The sequence below is a fragment of the Pleuronectes platessa genome, chromosome 4 (genome assembly GCF_947347685.1).
Source record: "Pleuronectes platessa chromosome 4, fPlePla1.1, whole genome shotgun sequence".
Lineage (NCBI taxonomy): Eukaryota > Metazoa > Chordata > Actinopteri > Pleuronectiformes > Pleuronectidae > Pleuronectes > Pleuronectes platessa.
Window position 1 is genome coordinate 17,317,950 of NC_070629.1, and position 22,884 is coordinate 17,340,833.

The 22,884-nt window shown below is 40.3% G+C and overlaps 3 protein-coding genes across 3 annotated transcripts; 1 reads left to right on the forward strand and 2 right to left on the reverse strand.

Moving 5' to 3' along the window:
- Window positions 1–350: 350 nt before the first annotated feature.
- gal3st1a (galactose-3-O-sulfotransferase 1a) lies at window positions 351–5,567 on the reverse strand. The gene is made up of 3 exons (XM_053421175.1): window positions 5,248–5,567; window positions 2,812–2,963; window positions 351–2,493 (listed from the first exon to the last, which is right to left on the reverse strand). The coding sequence occupies exons 1-3, from the start codon at window positions 5,251–5,253 to the stop codon at window positions 1,344–1,346; spliced, it is 1,308 nt and encodes a 435-aa protein (XP_053277150.1). The 5' UTR covers window positions 5,254–5,567; the 3' UTR covers window positions 351–1,343.
- Window positions 5,568–6,888: 1,321 nt separating this feature from the next.
- pes (pescadillo) lies at window positions 6,889–13,326 on the reverse strand. The gene is made up of 15 exons (XM_053420417.1): window positions 13,170–13,326; window positions 12,865–12,944; window positions 12,359–12,512; window positions 12,030–12,139; window positions 11,713–11,884; window positions 11,516–11,605; window positions 11,257–11,373; window positions 10,749–10,826; window positions 10,224–10,313; window positions 8,810–8,940; window positions 8,575–8,700; window positions 8,243–8,427; window positions 7,801–7,958; window positions 7,550–7,717; window positions 6,889–7,287 (listed from the first exon to the last, which is right to left on the reverse strand). The coding sequence occupies exons 1-15, from the start codon at window positions 13,191–13,193 to the stop codon at window positions 7,213–7,215; spliced, it is 1,758 nt and encodes a 585-aa protein (XP_053276392.1). The 5' UTR covers window positions 13,194–13,326; the 3' UTR covers window positions 6,889–7,212.
- Window positions 13,327–16,663: 3,337 nt separating this feature from the next.
- Window positions 16,664–21,153, forward strand: p2rx2 (purinergic receptor P2X, ligand-gated ion channel, 2). Its single transcript, XM_053421240.1, has 12 exons — window positions 16,664–16,830; window positions 17,281–17,416; window positions 17,545–17,616; window positions 17,722–17,797; window positions 17,890–17,986; window positions 18,856–18,936; window positions 19,023–19,164; window positions 19,309–19,439; window positions 19,562–19,652; window positions 19,728–19,793; window positions 19,898–19,975; window positions 20,690–21,153. The coding sequence occupies exons 1-12, from the start codon at window positions 16,664–16,666 to the stop codon at window positions 20,786–20,788; spliced, it is 1,236 nt and encodes a 411-aa protein (XP_053277215.1). The 3' UTR covers window positions 20,789–21,153.
- The last annotated feature ends 1,731 nt before the right edge of the window (window positions 21,154–22,884 follow it).

The following is a 22,884-nucleotide window of genomic DNA, read 5'->3' on the forward strand; positions in this document are numbered from 1 at the left end:
CTTAAATGAGATCCAGACCAGTGATGCCAGTAACGCGCTACTCTAATCTGACCACTTTTTTCAGTAAAGAGTAATCTAACGCGTTACTATTTCCAAACCAGTAATCAGATTAAAGTTACTTGTCCAAGTCACTGTGCGTTACTATTTTGTAATTAATAGTAAAATATATATTTGATTTCTTCTTGCGTCTCTGGGAGTGAAGTCATGTAGCGGCTATCCATAACCCCAATATGAAATGCTGGATAAGATGTTGGGAGTCATTTACATTCATTCACAATAAACCTATAATAACCATGCAAGTTGTTATACACACAGTAAATATAACAAAGAATTGAATAAACAGTCACAGAAAGAGAGGAAGCTGTCGATTTTAATGAATCAGACATTTGAGACATACAGTATTACATGTAGTAATCCATTTATTTTGAGGATACAAAGATTATCATATACTGTATTACCGGTAGCAATGGAGAACAAAATCAGTAAAATACAGGTAAATAAATCAACAGTTTAATTCATTATTAAATAAACTGTTTAAACAAAATATTAAATAAAGAAAAAACTATGTAGGTGAGTGGACACGAATCAAGAGATATATGACCAATGCAGCGCTTTATCAGGAAAGAACATCTATTTATATCTCACTTGAATTCCTTAATTTCACAGACACTGATTAGGAGGCTGTGTCAAAACATGTACATGGTGTTTAACACTTTCATCATCCCAGTGGCTTTCTAAATAAGATTTACCTTTCATGGCTTATTATATTTTGTAATAATATATTTAATAACATAACATGACATAAAGTTGCACCTCTGATTTCGCTGTTGTTATAACAAGTGACAAGTGCTATTAGAAAGGGTTAGGTTTGCTCATCTACAATTTAAATGATGGCTGATTTTGTCCTCCATGGGCAGTAAAGTGGGATAGAATACTTACATTCACTATTTTCACATCTGTATTTTTCAGCCCTTAGTTTTGTTCATGTCTTCAAATAACTTTCTACTTAGATGGTAACAATGGGTCTTCATTCAATCAAAGGGCTTTTGAACATCACAGTTCACTCAACCAAAACCGTAGAACAAGCTCACTTGTGAGAAGAAGAACATTCTAATGTTTGAGTCGACACAGCGGACAATACAAGAAACAAACCGGCTCTGTAAATATAGATTGTGTGGTCACCAGTATTTTGTTCTCAAGCACCAATCAGATACTATTACAGTGCACAATCGTGTGAAATGCAAATTCATTTACAATGAAGTGAGACAGAGAGCGTAGCAGATCTCTTTTTTTTTGCTATCCGGTCTGTCAAAGTTCAGTGGGCCCCTCTCACTCTCGTCCACTCACCAGTTAATGACATCTCGTACATGGCCCCACAGCCTGGTGATCCACAGGTTCACCCCTAGCTCTGTCAAGTATTGAAGCTCTGGCATCAACATCTTACGACACAGTTTCTGATGAGCCTTATCCACATTCTTCTTCAGGTTATAGCCCATGATCGACTTCTCTCCGATGGGTTGCCAGGGCTGCATGTCTGTCTCCTGGATGCTGCCAGCTTCCACAGCATGGCCCCCCTCAATGCAGATAGAAGTCATCGCTGCGTTCCTCCTCCTGAGCTCTGCCACCTCCTCAGCCATCCGCCGCCGTCCATATGCATCTGCTTTCTTCCAAAAAGTCTGGTTGAAATGCTGGTACAGCTTCCAGTCAATAGCGTTCCACTCAAGGGCCCTGACCCTCAGCTCAGGGGTCAGTTTCGACACCGTGGATCCCTTGCGGGCGTTGAGCTTGAAGAAGAGCAAATCATCCATCTCCCAGCAGAGGGTTTCCTTGAGGAGGATGAGTGATTCCTCAAAGTGTTCCACCAACATGACCAGCTGAAAACGGTCAGTGATGAACTTGATTCCTTCTTCGACCCGCGGATCGTCCGGCTGCAGAGTGTTGTCCTGGCCAAAGTCAAAGAACAGCAGGTTCTTGAGGTAGAAAGAGTTGAAGCCCTCTGGATCAAAGTAGTAGAGCGGGTCACGTAGGAACTCAGTCAGCTTGTCATCACCCGGTATCCTCCAGGTAAAAGGCACCAGCCGGCCAAAGTAGTGGAAGGACGACTCAAACAGCTCTGCAGGGTCTCGCAGGATAGTGATGTACGAAGTGTCCGTGGGCAGCAACTTGGCCACCTCGGCTGCATTGAAGCGCAAATGATTACAGATAACGTTGAAACACATCCCAGGTCTGTAGTCTTTTACATGGGAGCGCTCAAAGAGAGACGGGTAGAAGAAGTCATTCCTGCTGTCAGGGAAGGCAAACTTGAGCCGGTGTTTCTCCCCAAAGCGGAACAGGATGTTGAGGAAGGTGCTGCTGGCGGTTTTGTGGGTCTTCATGAACATGATATCCACTTTAGGAGCGCAGGCCGGGCCATGGGCCTGGTGTGAGCTGTTTGTGGTTGGTTTGGTCTGGAGCTGGGACGGACGGTGGGCGCAGGAGTAGGGCACTGGAACTCTACAGAGAGAAAAGAAGAATAAATTAAATAGAAAGGCATTCAGTAGAGCACATACCTCTGCCAAGGTGCAACAGTCCCTATACATTCATTAAACCGGACCAAATTATCACTCATCTATATTAGCCAGATGTTTTTTTGTTTTAGTCTCCAAAAAATTAATAAAAACATATTTGAAAAGCTGTAACCAGAGAGATGTTGTTTTTTTAAAAGACTTAAAGGACCTTTAAAATCCAGTGAGTGCTTAAGAAATCTGATGTGATGACATGATTCGCGCTGTTTTCTACTGAACAGATGTAAACCGGTGTGATGAGTCTTACTCGGGCAGATTGAAGTGGATCTGTGGAGTGGAGAGGCAGTAGAGCAGGATCATGCAGCTGGTCAGCAGGGTGCCCAGCACCAGGCCTTTGCACATGGACCTCCACTGCCTTCCCTGCTTGACAGTCATGGTCCAGCAGCGTCGAGGATCACCCTAAAAAACCCATCATCATCATCATCGTCATTATTGTCATCATCGTCATCATCGTCGTCATCATTATCAACATCATGTTAAGCATTTTCTACTTTTCTTTTATCATCTACAGAGATAGATAAATAGGAGAAGGTTACTATTTATCCATTGGTCTCTGCTTCACAGACACAATAACAACACCATGAATCATTTATTTAGATAGTTACTGGGATATTAAGTGTAAAGTGACTCAGTTTTCAGGATTATTTTCAAAATATAAACAAAACTGACAGCTTTTTTTACTTAGCTATATTTTATCCCTATATTTGTATATTTCTTTATAATTCTCAAAAGTTAGTTTTCAATCTAAAGCTTTGGTATTGGATCCTGTTTTATTTTAGTATTCATGTAATTGTATCCTGCACCTGTAGTTCTGGTGGCAGAGATGCTCGCTACCAAACACAAACATGTTAAAGTCATTTCTTTCATGTAAACAGTTATTTTGGTAAAATTAGTTGTAGCTCCAAATACAGTAATGTTTACGTGTCCGAGTGAGGTCCACAAAAGGACATACCTGCAACAGGACATTACCAACCCTGTGTTCCTCAGCAGGCCCATTCAATTAATAATGCATCACTGTGCCAGGTGATATTGCACGCCTCCCCCCCGCAGACCGTAAGATGAGTCACCTGACGACTCAGCGATACAAACGACTAGGTGACAATCACCAGCTGAAATTTTTAGGAGGATGTGACTCACAGTGACCCCTGATAGGGAGTGGAGGGTGAGGCGATATATACACATATATTGAACAATCATTTCAGCCTTTTCTCATAGAAAAAATCCCAGAATTTTTCAAACTGTATTTTAAATCCAACTTCACTTAATTTTGCTTTAGCAGTGACTGATCGGCAACATAATCAGCAAATCCACAGAATTTTCTCTTTGTGTTAGTGATCTAACGATCTACACAATCATATTCTAAACTCACATCATTGTCAGAGGATCCTGGTTTCTGTTTGCAGCAGGCAAGCAAGACGATGTGTTCAAATCAGTTGATGTTTTCGAAAAACAATAGTCTTTGTTACATTTTGTTTGAGGACTTGTTGTTATCTGGAACAGCCAGAAGTGGAAGAAGTATTTAGAACCTTTACTTAAATAACAGTGTCATTATCACAGGTAAACCTCTGCAAAGGCCCAACAGTCCTGCAATTCAATCAAGCAACAATGGTTCATAACAACCACTGATTGATTCATAAACTATTCACTCTATTGTGTAGACTTTTTAAACATACATTTTGATTAAACGTTAGCGTGCATGTAACAAGCACCTACAACTCTAATGAAGTGCAGGAAAAAAAACATAATTTACCCCACAAAACTTAGAGGTGTACAAATGAAGCAATATACCTTAGTAGATGTACTTACTTTCCATCACTATGGCTTTTGAACAGTTGTGGTACTCACACTGTTATTAATTTAAAGTCATAGACAAAATATCTGAGGTACAGAATTCAAATCAAACTAGTCTGTCCTTTTTCCTTTTTATGTCTGTGTTGTCCAACATCTGAATTGGATATTTGGGACATTTCCCTCCTTTTTTGAGATGTCTTAAGGTACTATACATATGGCTGTGATCAAGTTTGTAAAACTCACCACATACCAGTTTTTAAAATTATAATTGCTTTACCTTTAGAAAGACACAGCCTTAATTCCAGCCTGGAGTCCCATGTCATTTATTATTCATTTTTGGTGTCAGTGCAGCTTTGGGGTTTCGGCTCAAGGTTGACAACAAGCCCTCGGGCCGGCCGGAGTTACTATGTGTGCCTTGGTTCCTCTGATCTAGAGTTGCATCTCATGTTCAGTCTTATCAGAGCATTACACAAACATCCCTCTTCAAACACAGCTAAAAGGGCTATTTCTGCTCTTTGTCTGGACTATGCTAATTTAATTATAAGTTATTATATTCCATAAGTAACCTGAAGCCTGAGATCCTTTAGGTCAAATAAAAGTCAGTGTTATATTTGAGGCTTACTGATATCAGTATTTGCTAGATTTCCCCCCAGAGGTGCCATGTAACCTTCAGGAACTCTGTGTCCTTGCAGGATCAACCATTAGTATGTTTACCCTGATCCTTATCTGGCTGCACACCAACACTAGAGACAGATTCATTTGCTGTATAACATATTTACAGGAACAAAGAAATATTGTTTAAAGAGTAAATATTAACCTCAAATGGTCATAAAAATCATCAATATTACAAAGCACAAAATAAAAAGAGGAAGAATACACAAGGAGTTCTTACCCTCATACATAAATCCAAAGAAAAACTAATGTGAGCATTTCTTCTCCAGACACATTGTCTTCTATCATTCCATCCACTTGCAGACACAGGTTGGTTCTCCCTCCGGTCGTCCTCATGTCTGATCTCAACATACACATGCTGTAATAGAACCAGCACTGTCCTACGCTCCCCTTATCACATGTCCGCTGCTTCGGATCTCATTCATCTGGTTGCAGCTCCTCTTCTCCTCTTTTGCTCTGCCTCAGTCTCTGCATGCACACCTGATGCCTCAGGCTACACCTGGCACTTATCCACCCCCTCCTCACTACCTCAACTTTCAATTCCGAAACCAATCTTGCTGGATAAAGCCCTTGAGGGAGGCGCATCTAGCCAATTGTGACGTCAGGCTCCGTGTCAGGGGATGTTCAGTTGCCAGTGATTGCAAAAAACAAAGAAAGAGGAGGGGAGGATGGGAGAGATGGGGTGGGGTGGGGGGGGGGAGTGAAGCTGTATAGTCCCTCTTCTGTGTGGACATACAGAGGGCTATTGAGTGCAGACACAGAAGTCTGAACTGCAAGCTGATAGGAGGGGTGCAAAACGGCATAAAATGAAAAAATGCAGAAAGCCCAATCACAAAGGCTCTGATTGTACCACTTGATCAAAACTGTTCTCTGTATTGTTTGAAAGCCGTATTTAGCACGCTATGTCTCTATGTGCCAAGGACAAAATGTACACAGCACATGACATTTTCCAGCATGAATTGGAACAATTTGAATAAAAATGTTATCCCAATTATCTTAACGAATTGAGGGGAGTATAGAGCGTACACTGTCATGCAACAGCTTACGCTAGAAATGGTTGTGATTAAAGTATTATTGACTGCAGTTTGTGCATCAAACCTGTTGAGCTCAGATGTGTAAATAATGATCTAGTATAAAGTATTTTGTGCTTGTGTAATCACCAATTTCAGTAACTTCTCTTGTGCAACACAGCCCAGACTTGAATAGAGAATTAAATGAACATTCGACTACGGGTGATGAGTCTATTTCGCTCTGTGATCCAGGATGTAGCAATATGTGGTCATAAAGCCTCTCCCATTACAGAACCCTGGAGCTCTATCTCTACTCGTGGCCCCCGGTCTCTGGAGGACACACTAGAGCTGTGCTGCGCATCATCCCACAGTCATCATGCTCAGGCACGACACTGCGGCCTTTGTGGGGCAGGGTGTGCCAGGCTGAGATCTGGACTGCGTGGAATGCAGATCAGGGTGCGAGGTGGTGGTGGGGAGGTGCAGCGAGTGTCTCAGTCTGAATGAGGAAGATTGAGATGTGCGCAACATGACTGGCCTGGCCTTCAGCCCACCGAGATCAAAGCAGCAACTCAGGGGGCAGAAGGGCTTACGCTCCTTCGTCATCAACGCCCGCCAATCGTGTGGACCAGTCCAGACGACCCACCACCAGTGCAATTCCTTGAATCTCTTTTGTTTTATTAGCTTCTGTGGGTAGTGACACCATGAGCTGCTCATCCATCATCAACAGTCCTGCTTAAGGAATAAACAACCCCCGAATTGACCAGCCAGTGGTTCATTGTGAAGAAAAACACAGCAGCTAAACAACAGCTATACAACTTTTATCTTATTGTCGTAAGATCACAGGAGACAGGTTTAATAGATGGTGTTTTTACTTTAAAAGACACTCATTCAAGTACAGATTTTAAAATAAAGTGGAATATCTTGTGTAATGTAGAATAGCAGAACAGAGTTCATACAAACAAAATGAATTCAAACATTTACACGACTTATAACACAATTAGAATAAACCATTTCCTGCATTTCAGCTTGAAAGTTATCACACAAACATCATGAGCACTAACTCAGTCAGACATGTCGAATGCACTTGTAGGTTTTATGACATGTCCACCTCTAATGCACGCTACCCCATTAACATAAATACATGGGTCAGTCTGAAGAGGATGCAGTCAGACGAGTCATTTGCGAGTCTTCTTCTTCTTTGCTTTCTCTGAATCATCATGGGCCTTCCTCTTGGCGGTCAGCTTGTTAGCCTGTAGAAAGAGAATGAATGCAGTCAATGAAGAGATGCTTAACACAGGTCACACAATCCTCAGCGGCCAGTGAACTCAGAAGGTTCATCCCTGGGGTCACAGTGTTCTCTTCCCATCCACACAATACTGTCAAACATTGTCAAGCAGAGATAAGTGGGACATACTGAAAAAAAGGAATGTGAGAATTTTATCTTTTCACAAAGCTGCACAATCAGTCTTATCTTCATGTGAAACCATAATCAATAGGAAAAATGAATCGAACCTCTCGGATTTTTCTTTTCTTTCCGAACATGATCTTGTCGTAGAGGTACTTCTCCTTTTTCTTCATCATCATAATGGCGAGTCGCTTCTCCTCTGCTTTCTCCTCCTCCTCCAAACGCACTGGGTTTTCTACCTTCATTTTTCCAGGCGTCACTTTGACTTGCAGAGACTAAAAGGAAGAAGACAAGTCAATAACGACTGCACACATTTATAAAAAAATAAATAAAGTGGCAAGAGATGCGGATCTTTTACCTTGCCCTGAGCTCTTTGTTCTTCCATCTTCTTAAGCTTCTTCTCTTCTGCCTCTAGGTCATCATCTCCATCATCAATGTCACCCTCTTCCTCGTCATCTTCTTCTTCTTCATCCTCCTCCTCCTCTTCATCTTCCTCCTCATCCTCCTGTTCATGGGCTATGAAGGAAGAAATGTACAGAAAGATCATTAATTAGTATCAAACCTGACTACTACCGATTTAACACAACTCTCATGCATCTTCTCAGTCATTACTGCTGCAGTCAATTGCTTTTAGACTTTGCCTGAACTTAATAGCCATCATCTGTGTGTCCATGGATTTCAGGCTAAGAAAATCTAAATCCTGATTTAAAACACTGATTGAATGCACATGAACAAGTGTTTAAAAAGTTTTTTTATAGAGGATAAAAGCTGAGATAGCAGAGGAATGTCTCAGGTCATACCAGGTTTTTCTCCACGTTGTAAGGCCAAGATCTTCACTTTCTCAGGGGGCACGTAGTCGCCCTCCTTCTCCTCCACAAACGGAGAGAGGTGAGGAGGCAACGTCACTCCGATGAAGTAGTCCTCCACAGGCAGGAGGATCTTGGCGTTGATGCAATCATACACCCACTGGGGCTGGATGTAGTACCTGAAACAACAAGGATATGACATAAGCCTCTTACAAAGCCAATGTGAGTTGGCAAAGAACAGGGACAGGGTCGGTCAAAAACCATGAATGTGTTTGAGGCAAGAGAGCCAATGTGAAAGGAGGCATTGAACCAAAACATTATTTTACCTGTTGATATATTGTTTGTCGACATTGGGTCTGTCAACAATTTGATGTGTGATGGTTTCTTCGGACACCTCATATGTGCTACCAATGCAAACAGACTTGTCCCAGGACACCTCGCCACCAAAACACCTGGAAGAGGGCAGCAGCAAACAGATCATTTAAAAATAGGCTTTGCATCAGTTATGAAGATTCATTATTTCTGCTTATAAACGTCTTCACTGCAGCAGATCTCACTCACCTGATGACAAAAGCCAAAGACTCTCGAGGAACTTCTCTGTTGACGAAGAACTTGACGCCCTCAAAGAGCTTTTTCTGGGCCTCCTGCTGTTTCTGTTCCTTTTCTTTTGCCTCCAAATTTTCCATTTCTTCCTGCAGAACAGGAGAAAGGGAAAATTGATGCAGTGCCACAAGAAGCCAAGACATTGTACTACTGTATAAATGGATTTCACTTTCCAAACTGTGTTGCATAATCTCAATAAAAGAAATTCCTTTAATAACAATGACCCAAAAATGGTGTGGCCATTCATCCAATCCCAGAGACTACGACGCTAGAAGCTAAAATCAGGCACTTAAAGTCTGTTCCCTGTTTTTTTGGTTCAATCATAAAAAGTGAAAATAAGATCATTGAGGGATTTTTAAATGTCAATTTTTTGTTGGTACAGTTGAGGGGTTCTATAAACTCCTTGAGACAGTTTTACAGCAGTCACCATGATTGTATTGGACCTATCAGGGAGGATCAGCGCAGACACCCCCAACCCACATTTTTGTGTAAATGCTTAAAAGTGCAGTATGACTTATTTTGTTTCCAATCCAAGAACCCAAACTGGAACTGAGCTGCAGGTCCCTAAAAAGGTTCCTGGGTTCCAGAACAGTCCCTGAAGTGGAGCTCAGTCCAGTTGAGCAAAAATAGCTCTACCTGGTGGTGGTTACCTTGTCCTTACCAACCAAACATGAATATGTAATCCCAAGACTCACACCTCCAAAAGTTTGAACTCCTCTGAAAAGATATAACCTCTAACCTATGACCCCAGAGACAAATCATTTGAACGTCTGGATAATAAGTTATTAGAGAAAGAAGTTGAGCCAATATTAGCAGCTGTTCGGTTGATCAACCAGCATTTGAGAATCAATGCTTAACTGATCGAGTTGGACGATCTTCTGGGCTAACTTAACTGATCCATATTTAACGCCAGCTCTTTGCATTTTGGTGTACAGTCCACCTACTGTATCACTTGCGTTCACCTGGTGGCTAAGCTAACTTTGCATGTACTCCTGTCAACAGCCAAGGCTCCACCTTTCTAACCTTGGAGAGCCAGGTTGTGCCACCAAGTTCTGTTCTGCTCCCCTGTCATGTCTGCTTCAGTCCAGGTCACCATCCCATGATGGGAGATGAGCCGATCCATCCTTCTTGCTTCTCAGCTCTGGCGGAGGTTTGGTTCAGTCTTCGGGCAAAACTTTAGAACCAAGTTTGCTCTACTACTACACACTCTATGCATGTAACTGTTTTGGGGCATGTTCAGCATTGGCTCTTGTTATTCTGCATGTTCAAATGACACACCTCAGTGTCATAGGTTTGATATCTATGTTTTGTTCTTAGTATATTTAAAAACACAAAAAAAAACGAATCGTATGTTTTGAACTGGGTTTCTTACCCCTTCAACAGGAAACTGGTCAAGTTCAGCATCTTCCTCCTCGGCAGTAGAAACTACCCGCGCTAGACTTGCGCTCAGAGCTGACAGTTTCTGCTCAGACAAAAACAGCAGAATTAGAGCAACAGTACTAAAAGGTAATTATTTACATGTGCACTGCATAAATAACTTGCATACTGCCAACTTAAAATTATGACCTAAAAATTAAGAAAGTGTGTACCATTGTTCTTAGTTAATGTATTTTTACTCTGCTGCTAACAAAATGGGTTTAGAAACCCTGCTTTGCATCAGGTTGGATGAATGTTCTACCTGACACAAGGAATTATAGTGACAAACTAAATGCATTCAGACAAAAAGTCCCTTCGTTCATTGAGGGACTTGTTAAAAATCTGCCTAATTCAAGACAGATGTACAATAAATACATAAAGAAAATATATATAAACATATTTAATGGATATTATTTAATAGATACAAAAAAAAGGATAAGAGTAATTACTCTGTTAAAACATTCAAGATAAAAAGCCTCACCTCCAAGTAGCATTCTGAATTCATGGCATAGTCCTCCTCATTCTCCTCCTTCAGCTCTGACTCTGCTTTACTGTCCAGCTGCAAAAAGAGGGATGACGTCAACAGAGCACAGATGCAAACAAGGCAAGTTGCAGTTTACATCCATCCAGACGTATGAAGTAATATTTATGGTGGAGACTTTAAAGCAATTGAATAAAAGGGTATTTTGTCATATCATATGTCGTATTGAGGCAGAAAACAAGTGAGATCAATGATTCCTGAAGATTTGAGGGAGCGATCACCAAAGTGGAGAAAATCTTCAAACTTGTTTTTACTTATGTTGATGTACTTCTGGAGCCCTAATTTATTTATACAGGAATGATCAAGTTTACATATATTCCAACTGTGTGACAAAACTAGTTTTACTGATTATACCAAACATTTTACAAGGAAAGATGTGTTGGATTAATATGAAGAGCTTTTATTCCCCAAGATTGACATTGGTCCTCGTTCTCAAAATCCAATATACCTTTGGTGGGTAGAGCAGGTTGAGGGAATGGTACAGTCTGAAGTTGATGAATCCCAGGAGAGTGGTGTACAACTCTGTGAATGTTGCCATTACTCTGTAGTCGACATCTGTTGGGTGCTAAAAAGGCAAAAAAAAAAGAAGGTTCATCTAAGTCTCAATGGTTAAATTACTTAACGAAGCCCACAATGCGCAAAAAGTTATTTTGGTGATTATTAATTGCATAATTACTATGGACTACATTTCATCATTCTGCACTTACATCATGGGAGAACTGGTATGGCACCAGCCACGTAGTGAGCTGTCCCATCACCTCAGCCTGGTAATATATTCCCTTGATGGAGATGAAAACCTGTCATGAAGAGGAAAGTGTTAAATGCATTGTTAATCAGAGGTCAATGAACTCAGTTCATATCAATACACCCACCCCGCCCCAAAAAAAATATTATGCATAAGTACCTTTTTGAGAGCACGAGCTGCCACCACATAGTTCATCCACTCCACAGTGAGGCGTCGACACAGCTGGATGGTCTGCACGTGGCATTTTCCTGTCCGGGCGAAGGTGGAGAAGAGGAAGCACATGCAGAGGGAGTCGTCAATATCACGGAGGGCGTCGATGAAGCTGGGGTACCTGTCGGATAGAGGAGCACATGTGAGGCAATTCAACTTGATAAATAATTATTTATTTTTAATCTCTTTGATTACAAAAGACTACAATTAGCAGTTCTTCAATTTGATTATCCAGTGAAAATCCTATGTGGACTGCGGAGACTCACCTTTCTTTGATGATGTGGTCCAGTTTATAGGTGGGCTTGTTCTCCTTCAGTCTCTCAACTGCAGACCACTCGGTTTTTCCATAAGCCCTCTTAAGTTTGCGTACAAACACCTATTGACAAAAGAATAAGTTCCCATGCTCAATACCGTGACTGAAAAATTCAAATCAAGGAACTGCTAGAGAGGGGAGGAAATACTATCTAGTATGCAAGGGAGGAAGCAATAAAGTTAAAAACTTTTCGCAAATAACAGAAATCAACTTTTACTTTCAAAACTGTTGCATTGGTGTGGATATTTCACATAAAACCAGTGATAAATATGTCTGTAATACCTTGTAGTCTCTGAACCTGCCAACGATGGGCTCATGCAGGAGGAAGCGGATGTCTTTGAGCAGGTAGAAGGTCCTGGGGGCTGTGGAGCCCTTGTTCACCTTCTTCTTGTGCTTGGGCTCATGAGGGTAGATTCCTTTGAGGATGCACAGTCGCCTGAAAACAGGAATCAGGAGTCTTTTTCATGGCTGTTTACTGAGAACATCTCTCCAGCCAGGCATCCAAATTCTCTAGTGTGCTACTGTTACGATTGAAATATACACAACATCTACAAGAATAATGCAACACAATTTATCGGCATCAAAACTACAATTCCAAGAATATCTCCAAATTGACTCAATTGTTCTCTATATTACATAACAATAACAGTTATTGAGGAAGAATTTATAGTAGGGCCATTTTTTTTTACCATACTTCAAAAATGTTAGGTGTATGTCTCTCATAGATCAACTGAGATGACGTCGATGTAAAAAATTCGGATTAATAACTCTGAGCATTGTGATGTTACCTGAAATCCGGGAGGCTCAGCTGTAACTTCTTGCGAGCTTTGTTTCTGGTGATGTAGTTGGTGGCAGATCCCCTCTCATACTGCACAACAAGAACATGGGCTCACATCAAACTCCCACAAACCATCTTAAATCATTGAATAGTCGAGTGAACAACAGAACATCTACGTCTTCAAATGCTCAAATGCACCACCACGATTGTAGAAAAACAAACTTCAGCTAGCTCTGTTAGCTAACTAGCTAACCAGGCTGCTATCCTGATATTTCATATCCCCGCGCCTGACATTAGCCCCAAAGCGACTCTTACCTTTTTCTTCTGAAGACCTCCCATTACTGAACTGTATCTGAATCTCTACACAAGTTTAGAAAAGGCAATTCCTAACGAAACACACAATTCACGTGTGTACACAACGTTAGCAGCGGCCCCACGTAGTCGATGCACGTGTGCTTTGACGTGCGAGCAGGAAACAGGACCCTGAGATGGTTCCGTTTGTCCGCCTGTTTAAAAAAAGAAATCAAATAAGGTAAAAAACGTCCCTGTGTGAAAGTAAAAGTATATGTCATTCAATTGATAATACAAGTTACGGAAGCAAAACAACTCAGTAGCAAAACAAAAGAGTCCTTAAATTAAGGATAAGTTTCCTTCAAAAAATACAAACGTGCAAAATACAGGAAACTAGAAAAGATTGCAAAAAGGCTAAACCGAAAAAACTGAGAAACACTAGAAAATCTAATATATGTATTTCACACGTTTGTTTTGTTTTGTAGAAACCTTAGCCTTAATTTAAGAACTCTTTTGTTTTGCTACCGAACTTTGTTTTGCCTCCGTAACTTGTATTATGAATTGAATAACATATACTTTTACTAAATTAATTCTGTTGATGTTCTGTGCTCAGGTCTTGCTACTTTGAAAATGTATATGATCTGAAATGAATTTGGTTAGGTGGTGACCTGATAGCTGAATGGTTAGGATGCACAAACTATAGTCGTATATGAGCTGTGGTTTCTATTATTATCTTGTTTGTTTTTTAACATGATCCTGAACCATCCACCACAGCTTGTTAATATTATATTTGAAAAAATAATGAAGTCAGGTTAGTCAGGTGAGGGTTGTGGAATCTAAAAGTGTGGCCACATTCATGAGAACAAAATCTATGTTCAAAAGGTCACTTAATCCTAAATTCTAAATTAATTCACTTACAAATGAAAAAAAACATTGTTAACAAGTACCAAGTTGTTATATATTTTCCTATACCTATTGCTGTATATCAAATTTATAGTGGAAGATGAATATGTGGAGTGGAATAAGCAGAATGAGTTTTTCATTATATCTCAAATATAATGACACACTCAGGCACGTGCACAGTTAGACCCCTAGTGGTGCTCAAGCACTGGCCCTTTTGCCCTGGATGAGAAAAGTGCCCTTCTGCTGGAGCCCAATTTTTTCTTCATTCATCAATATTTAAGAATAAAAATTGTCATCAATTGATGATTGCTGGTTGTACATCAAATTGCCCTTGAAGGATATTCAAGATTTTCTTTTATGGACAACTTTGGTTAATCACAAGCTGCACAAACCAAGCTAGAGCAGCAGAGGAACCCAGCAGCCAGCAGGGGGCAGCCTCAGGACATTACAGCAGACTGTGATTCTTGTAAGGCGTCCGAAGACAAAGTTGGAAAAGTACTGGATTATTCTCTAACAATAGGTTTTTATAGTATGTTAAATCATCCAGTATCTAAAAGCCAAAAATCTAAAAGTAACTTTTAAGTAAGTCTGTCAAATATATGTAGTAAAGTAGAAAATATTTTCTCTGAAGTTTTAGTAATAATTTGTCAATTTTATTAATGTGCTTAATTCCACGTCGCAATTATCAGGCGGTGTGGCCTAGTCGGCAGGGTGTCTGCTTTACAACCAGAGAGACCAGGGTATGATTCCCACTCTTTCCCACCTTCTAGCTGGCAATATACTGAGTTCTTAAAGTTGGCAAGATTTCTCCTATTACTTGCAAAATATATTACACTATGTAAATTCAAATTAAATAAATATAAAAACAGGAAAAAAAATTATTATAAAAAAAAAAAACTGCGTGCGCAATGGGCTTCTGTGCAGGAGGTGCGCAGTAGGGTTCTGTGCAGGAAGTTTTTTCATCATCATCATCATCATTTCTCTCGCTGGTTCAGGGGTTAATGATGCTGGTCTTCACAGGTTACTGACCTGTGAAGAAGTAACCAGCCGTCCGGACCGCTCCGTGAAGAAGGAGGAGGAGATGTTTCTTTACTTGGAATGCGGCCACTTTATTTCTTGGATATACAGCAGGAGCAACACTCGCATCACCTCTAGGTGCTCCGTCACTTCTCCTTATAAACACACTTTTAGCGTCTTTTCCCACAATACCCAGGTGCACTACGTCACACACTACAGACTTTTCTTAAAGGGGCAGGCCATACCTGCAACACAACAGCTCTCGGTCTCATATACAGATGGCAAGAGAAAGCAGAGAGGGATTTTTACACACTGTCTGATAAAGATTCCAACAGTAAAGGCAAGGGGTAGTGATGGATAAGGTTTTCTTTAACAAGTTACGTCTTTCATTCTCACTTTCCACCTTAAAACTATGACATGAACTGAACTATGAACACTAGTTCATAGTTCAGTTATGAGAGGTGTGAACTTGCACAACAATGCCCGCAGCATCAGACAAACAGGTAATGATGGTGTTTGTGCGATCCCCCGACGTTGTTTGGTGATAAATGAACCACAACATTAGCGCCGCTGAAAACGTTACGTCGCAACTGGTCCGACGTTTCCTAAAAAATAAACAAACAAAAAAACTCCTTGATTTCAAAGCCTTGTCCAGCTGTTTACTGACCTTTGTCATGTTTAATGAAGAGAGAGAGGGAGAGAGTTACAGACAGGCAGACAGACAGGCAGACAGACAGACAGACAGATCATTTAAAGGCAGTTTTACTGTTCCACATATTAGACAAGTTCACTACTTTTGTTTAATTTAAAATCGTAATTATTGAAATGAAAGGTAGGTCCTAAGTTGAGCTACATGACAGTCTGGTGAGGTATATTGTGTTATATTACTAGTGTAAGGCTGCTTATGCTTCAACTCTGTCAGAAAACAGTAAAAAAAATGTGTGTGTATGTGCTGTCAGCTTTATGGATATTATTATGCACAACATTGATTTATCTCATTTACAAAATTTGCAGCATAATGCCAAGAAAAGAGAGACTCCAAAAGCAGAAGGACAGGGAACTGCAGCAAGCAGCCCAGGGTAGCAGCTCTCTTTTATCTTGGATCAGGCCATCAACTTGTAAAACAGATGAGGGAGAACATGTTATTTGGTTATTCAATATGGCCTTGATTTGTCTGTTTTTGCCTGTTATTCATTTATTTATTCAAATTGATAATTTGAGTTAGTTTGCCCTTTTTTTGGTTTGAGCACCTGCCCCCCCCAAATGTCTGTGCACGTGCCTGGACACACTCATTATATTTGAGACAAGAAAATGTTTGAATTGCCTAAAAAGATATGTCCCAATGCAGCGCTAAAAGCACGTTATTGCGATTTTATGCCCAAGAACATCAGTGCTAGTATAAATAGGAAATAAAATGGATGATTCAACCACAACTGAAACCCCACCCCATTCTCTGCTCCCCCCTCCCTCACTGGTACCAGGGATGCTGGAGAGATGCAGACCAGAGCAGAGGGTGACAAAAAGAAACAGTGGGAGAAATAAAAAGGCAGATTCAGACAGAAACATTAAGAAATTGGATCTCAACAACAAATCAGGAGATGGGGGAAGTATTTCATACTTTCATCATGCAACTCCATGAGTTTATAAAGGACTATTTTGTTGGTTTCTTGGACTATGAGACACCAAAGGTGATGGTGATTAGAAACAGAACTCTTGGAATCATTTACAGGAGCGTTCAGTTTCTCGTGATGACCTATTTTATCTGGTAAGCATCATTTTTGTGTATTTGCCTGTTCTCTTCATGTGATATAGGGACAATCTGTGAAATTCAAAAGCTTTGGTAACTTCAATTTATTGATTTCTCTTCATATTTTGTGGTCAGAATTATATATAATATTTGTGTGAATGCATCTTTTAGGAATTGCAGTAAAGTATGAACTCGTATCAGTATAAATACGACAGAAATTGCCTATCTGCAGAGCAGTTCTAATAGATGAAGAGTTTGAGATAATTTAATTACTCCTCATATTGTTTCAGATCTTAAATGATCTCTTAGATGAGATGTCTTCAATTGTGTGGTTGAAGTGCGTCATCTTCCCTTGGTGTCAGTAATGAGGGCTTTAACAGATCCATGGTAACTCGACACCTCCTGTAAAAATGTATTTATAAGAACAGAAAATGTGATATTGCCTCCGTCTGTTCTATCGCCCTGAAGGTACGTGTTTATAATTGAGAAAGCGTACCAAGCGAGTGAGACCCATCCGGAGAGCTCTGTTTACACTCTCATGACAGGCACAGCGGTTCATGGAGACGATGTTCTGGATACTGTGGAGTACGTTCGACCCTCAGAGGTGAGGCCGGAGTAAATGCTGCAGCCCAGTCAATACACTCCCACCAAATATACCCCACTGGCATAATCACAGTAACGCTTCATGTTAGTGTGAATACCTCTGAGTACTTTTTGCATTTTTCTTTGTAGGGAGGTGATGTGATTAGTGCAATATTGAGACGAGAGGTCACATATGATCAGAGGCATGGGACCTGCGCAGAGGTGAGAGGTCAACTGAAGCTAGTATGCAGCAAAAGACAATTTAATGTATGAGTTTCACAGACATGTGTTTTATTTATTTTTCTTATTTGTCTCCTTTCATTTTAGCATTTCAAGGTTCCCAGGGCCAACTGTACAACAAATTCTGACTGTGTCCGAGGGGAGGTTGACTTTAAAGGCCATGGTTTCCGATTTTATTACTCATTAAATATTCCCTTGTGTCTTGTTGGTTTATATTTGCCTCAGTTTTCCTTTGTTTTAAACAATTTCTTACAGGCAGGAGGACGGGCAGATGTATTCAGTACTATAACCACACTTTCAAAACCTGCGAGATCGAAACCTGGTGTCCTGTTGAAGAGTACGCTGTAGTACGGTAAGACAGGGGAGGCACAATCACCACCAAGTGGATGAGGCAAATTTTAGTCAGGTTTATTTGGATCCGTCAATAATCGAATATAAGGTGTCAGAGGACCTGGACGACAAAGAAACCAAATTTGTTGATGCATAAACAATATTAAAAAAACTAGAGGCAGCTGGCTATATCTTAAAATATAAGATAATTGGGAGAAAAAAAGTCACAGTTAGTAAATATGACTTGGTCGAATTAACTATAATGTTTCAGCTTTTTATTTTTTTCATCATAAGCAACGTGCACCAACTTCAACAAATCTAAAGAAATAATATACAACACAGACCAGTGAATTAATGACATTTCTTTTTACCATTTTTCCCCCTAGTCTTTGCTTTGAGAAGGAAAAATCCCCCCTTGGTTTAACTGTCCACCCAATGGGAGCGGTCACAAGCCGACAGAACTTGGTTTTAAGGGGGTTGCAAGTGTTTAGGAGCCACAAACAACAGGGAGACCAGTGAAGACTGGGCCAAACCTTTACATCCCCACCACCTTCAGTATTCAGGTTATCACTAAATTACTTTTGTGTAAAATTACTTTTGTGTAAAAAATAAGGGAAATTCATAAAAGTGTGAAGTAGCCTTGAAAATAGTAGCAATGCCCAGTATCAATGATAAAGATCAATATAACATAGACATAGCAACCAATCATAAACATACACATGGGAGTAAACATAAAGAGTAATGTGGGGAGTAGATAAAAGACGTGGGTAAGTGTTTGCTCGGTCATAGATCTGACAAAACGACGGACGAAAAAATGTCTATTGTGATTAGAGATTATAAGATTGAATTTGATAAGATCATGGTGTCATGATTATTTGGTGTTTTCAACAGTGAACAACCATTAGTGGAGGCGATCGACTTCACAGTGCTCATCAGGAACTCCATTCACTTCCCTAAATTAAAAGCACGGAAGTAAAGTACATCCTCACACACACATACACACACATACACACACACACACTGGCGAGGAAAGTCAGACCTCTTCTTATCTTTGGCAGGGGAAACATGCAAGACCAAAGGGACAAGAAGTACCTCAGTAAGTGTCACTACCATGAGGAGAAAGCGCCCTACTGTCCAAGGTTCCGTCTGGGATACATCGCAGAAAAAGCGAAGGAGAATTTCACTGAGCTCTGCAAGACTGTGAGTTCGACATCTGTGTCGTAGATTTCAGATTTTAGGAATATATAAATGTTTGAATCATGTATTTTCAATGGCACACAGAGGTTTTAAGAATTACCTGGAGATGGGAGGATGTGATTGGTCACTGCTGTTGTTTTTGCTCAGGGAGGCGTGATAGGGGTTTTCATAAACTGGAGGTGTAACCTGGACCTGGATGTTTCACACTGTAAACCTACGTACTCCTTCCGTCGTCTTGATCTCCGAAAGGATCAGGACAGCAGTGGATACTATTACAGGTGAGCTCCAACCCCAAACACTGACATAATAAACCTATTTAGGTCTAACATATGAAACTGTGGTCTTTACTTCAGCTTGTGTTAAATCTTCCTGTCTTTGTCCTTTGTGTGCATTTGTCCAGATTTGCCAAATATTACAGTAAGAACGGGGTCAACTCTCGGACACTGATCAAGGCCTACGGCATCCGACTGGACATCATTGTTCATGGACATGTGAGCGGACCCTCCATCACCTCTGCAGTATTAAATACTCTATATTCGTATCATTCACAAGTCATTTCTTTGCAGGCTGGTAAATTGAGTCCCATCCCGACCATCATCAGCACAGTGACTGCCTTGACCTCAGTTGGGATTGTGAGCGATTTCTTCTCTTCTTTCTAATCTTATCAGATTTTAAAAGTGACAGCTTCTGTAATGTCCTTTGCAAACTGTTACCACTTCTCATTTCAACCCTCCAGTGTACCATCTTCTGTGACTGGATCATGCTGACGTTTATTGACAAGAACGAAGTCTACAGTGATAGAAAGTTTGATGAAGTGAGCGGAGGCATCAAATATTCATTTATTACTCAGCACTGTATAAATCCATTTGTGTTTGTGGCAGTTGACTGGTCATTATATCTCTCAAAGAGCTAATAAACAAACATTTTCACCCACATGATTTGAAAAATACATACAGATCTATGTTAATGTGTAGTTTGCTATTTAATTTAATTTAATTTATTTTTGATTTAGAAAAGAATAACATTACTCTCATTTTATAAATTGACAAGTAGCTACTGAGTTTTTAATAACCTACTTGATTGATAACAATCGATGGAACAACTTCTTTGAAATATACTCAATATGTTGTGTACTATGTTACTTGATTTATTACTAATTAGTCTCATCACCATTACCTCTTGTCTTGCCCATTAATGAATGGATTGGAAAGGAACCCAGAATCTGGGTAACACGGGGCACTCGGATCCTAATGCCAAACACATGAGCTTGAAATTGAGCTTTTCTTGTCTTTATTTTCAGAAGGTCAAACTGTGATTCATGTTAAAAGCATAATGTATTTGGCTGCATTGTGCCTTCAAACCCCCCATAGAAATCCATTTGTAATTAGGTGAAAAAAAACCAAAGCATTGCTTCTGCAGCATTATATATAGATTTTTTTTAAATAAGCCATGGTGTAAAAATAAGCAGGGTGTGAAAGGTATTTACCTCTATTTCAATAACACCTTCCTCTCTAATCGTCCCGTGCAGGTTATCAATGAACCCACAGCTCCCATTCCCACAGAACTCAGCTACATCAACAGTTTCGGCTCCATCCACTCAGACCTTTCAGAAGGTGTGCAACTGTGAGGTCATCACAGTTCCCTCTGTCCTCACCGGGCCACGTGTGGGTACTTTCCCAAAACCACCTGACTGGCAATGACAGAACTTCTGAGTGAGGAGTCTTTGACAGCTCAGTGACGGGCTTCTGTTGGCTGGATAAACTGACAGAGAAAAAGTGAGTCTCTGCCTGCGCAGTGGGTTCATCTATCGTCTCACACCTCGATGCACCTCCACTGTTGAACTGTGTCAATAAACCTGTTTCTTAGACGACTGTAAAACCACCTGGAGGATGTTTATTTTCTAAAAATATTTCAGAGCAGAAGATATTTGAGAATTCAGTCATGAAAAGCAGATTCACAAACCGTACAAACTGTATGTTCATGTATTTCAGACACTCATCCCAATAATAAAAGTCCTCTGCTAACTTGTTACAGACAATCATCGTCATTATGATATCATCTCATTAAAGAATACCCTATAATGTGAAGCACTTATTCATTCCCTTCATCTTCCAACCTGACCAGTTTGGTGTAATGAGAAGATACATGAGGAGGAAATGGCCACGAGACGCACAAGGAGAGCGATGAGTGGTAATCAAATAACACCAGCATTTCCCATAAAAGGGTTTCTTTAACAAGATTCCGGTGAAGTATGAATCCATCTGAGCGCCTGAGAGCAAAAGGTCAGTGGTGAAAAAAAAATACTTATGACTCAAGACTAATGGATCAATATTCACCATGATGGATGGAGGAGCACAACGTACAGCGACATGTCAGTTAGAAAAACATGCTCATGACATGTAGAGATCTGAATTATCAGTAAAAGGTTATGACTTGAAGCGGGTAGGGGTTTGGGTGATCTATTACAATAATAGGCTCAGAAAAGCTTTCGTTTAAAGATGTATTTAAAGGAGGAAAACTGGAAATGTAAAGAGCTCAGTCGCTGTGTCTCCAATATTTTTCTTAGGCCTTCATTTGTAAACCGACCTGCACGGTTTGTGCTTGTGAGAAGCTCCAAAGAGTGAATCTAATTGTTTCTTGTGAAATGTGATTACTTGTCTGGGATAAACCCATCTGCAGGCAAGTGAGTCAGCTGTGGAGCAATGAGGTTAAAGAGATGGAGGTGCCCCAGTAAAGATCATTATAATCCAGCTTCGCTTGCAGTCGTCTCCAGCCACCAAATGTTTTCCCCACATAAATAAACATTTTCAAAAGCCAGGAAAACCTTTTCTTTTTAGACATCACTATGGAGATACACATCTGCCTGCAAATGCTAACACTGTGCAGATAAAGACTCTAAGACAAAGAATGAAAAGGATCTTAATTATGGTCTAATCTTCAACACCACAATAAAACACTTGATAGACATGTCTTATTCATTTCACTGCAAGCCGACAGATCTGATGAGGTGAAAAGGAAGTGGTGGAGGAATACTCCACTTCATTCACTTACTAAAAGTAGAGACTGCAAGTCTTTCACATCATTAACGGGGCCTACTCACTGTATACACTGTTTAACACTAGAATTAATACAGGCTCACATATTAACAGAGAAAGCTGCAGATGAGGATACTGAAAACATTTGCATTGTCATATAAATTTATAGTCGAGTCTCTGTTTGGCCATTTTTTTCTTCACCAGTGATGCTGCTGCTGCTGCTGCAGGAGGTGGAGTCTAATGTTCCCTGCCCTTCTCCCATAGGTTCAATGGAGCACTTCCACTCCAATTAATTGATTCTTTAAAAAAACTAAACAATTAAATGAAAATGTGAACATGTGATGCAATGAAATGTAAACATATTTGCAGATCTGTGGAGTAAAAGGTACCTGAAAATAAATCTACTTCAGTAATATTACAGATACATGAGAAATGTACTTAAGTAAATAAAGTAAATGTACTTTTTTTACGTCCCACCACTGAGGGTGGGGGCAACTCAGGTTACTGGCTGTGCAGGATCAGCCTCACGAGGAGGAAGCTCAGTCAATTAGTGAGTGTGCTGATCGATGAAGGTCCCCGGAGAGAGGTGCAATCAGGAGGTTTAGGTTTTTTTCCATTGTGGCAGAAGAGCAGTGGAAGCTACAGCCCTGTCTCAAATTACCGAGCAGTAAAAACAAACAGATACAAA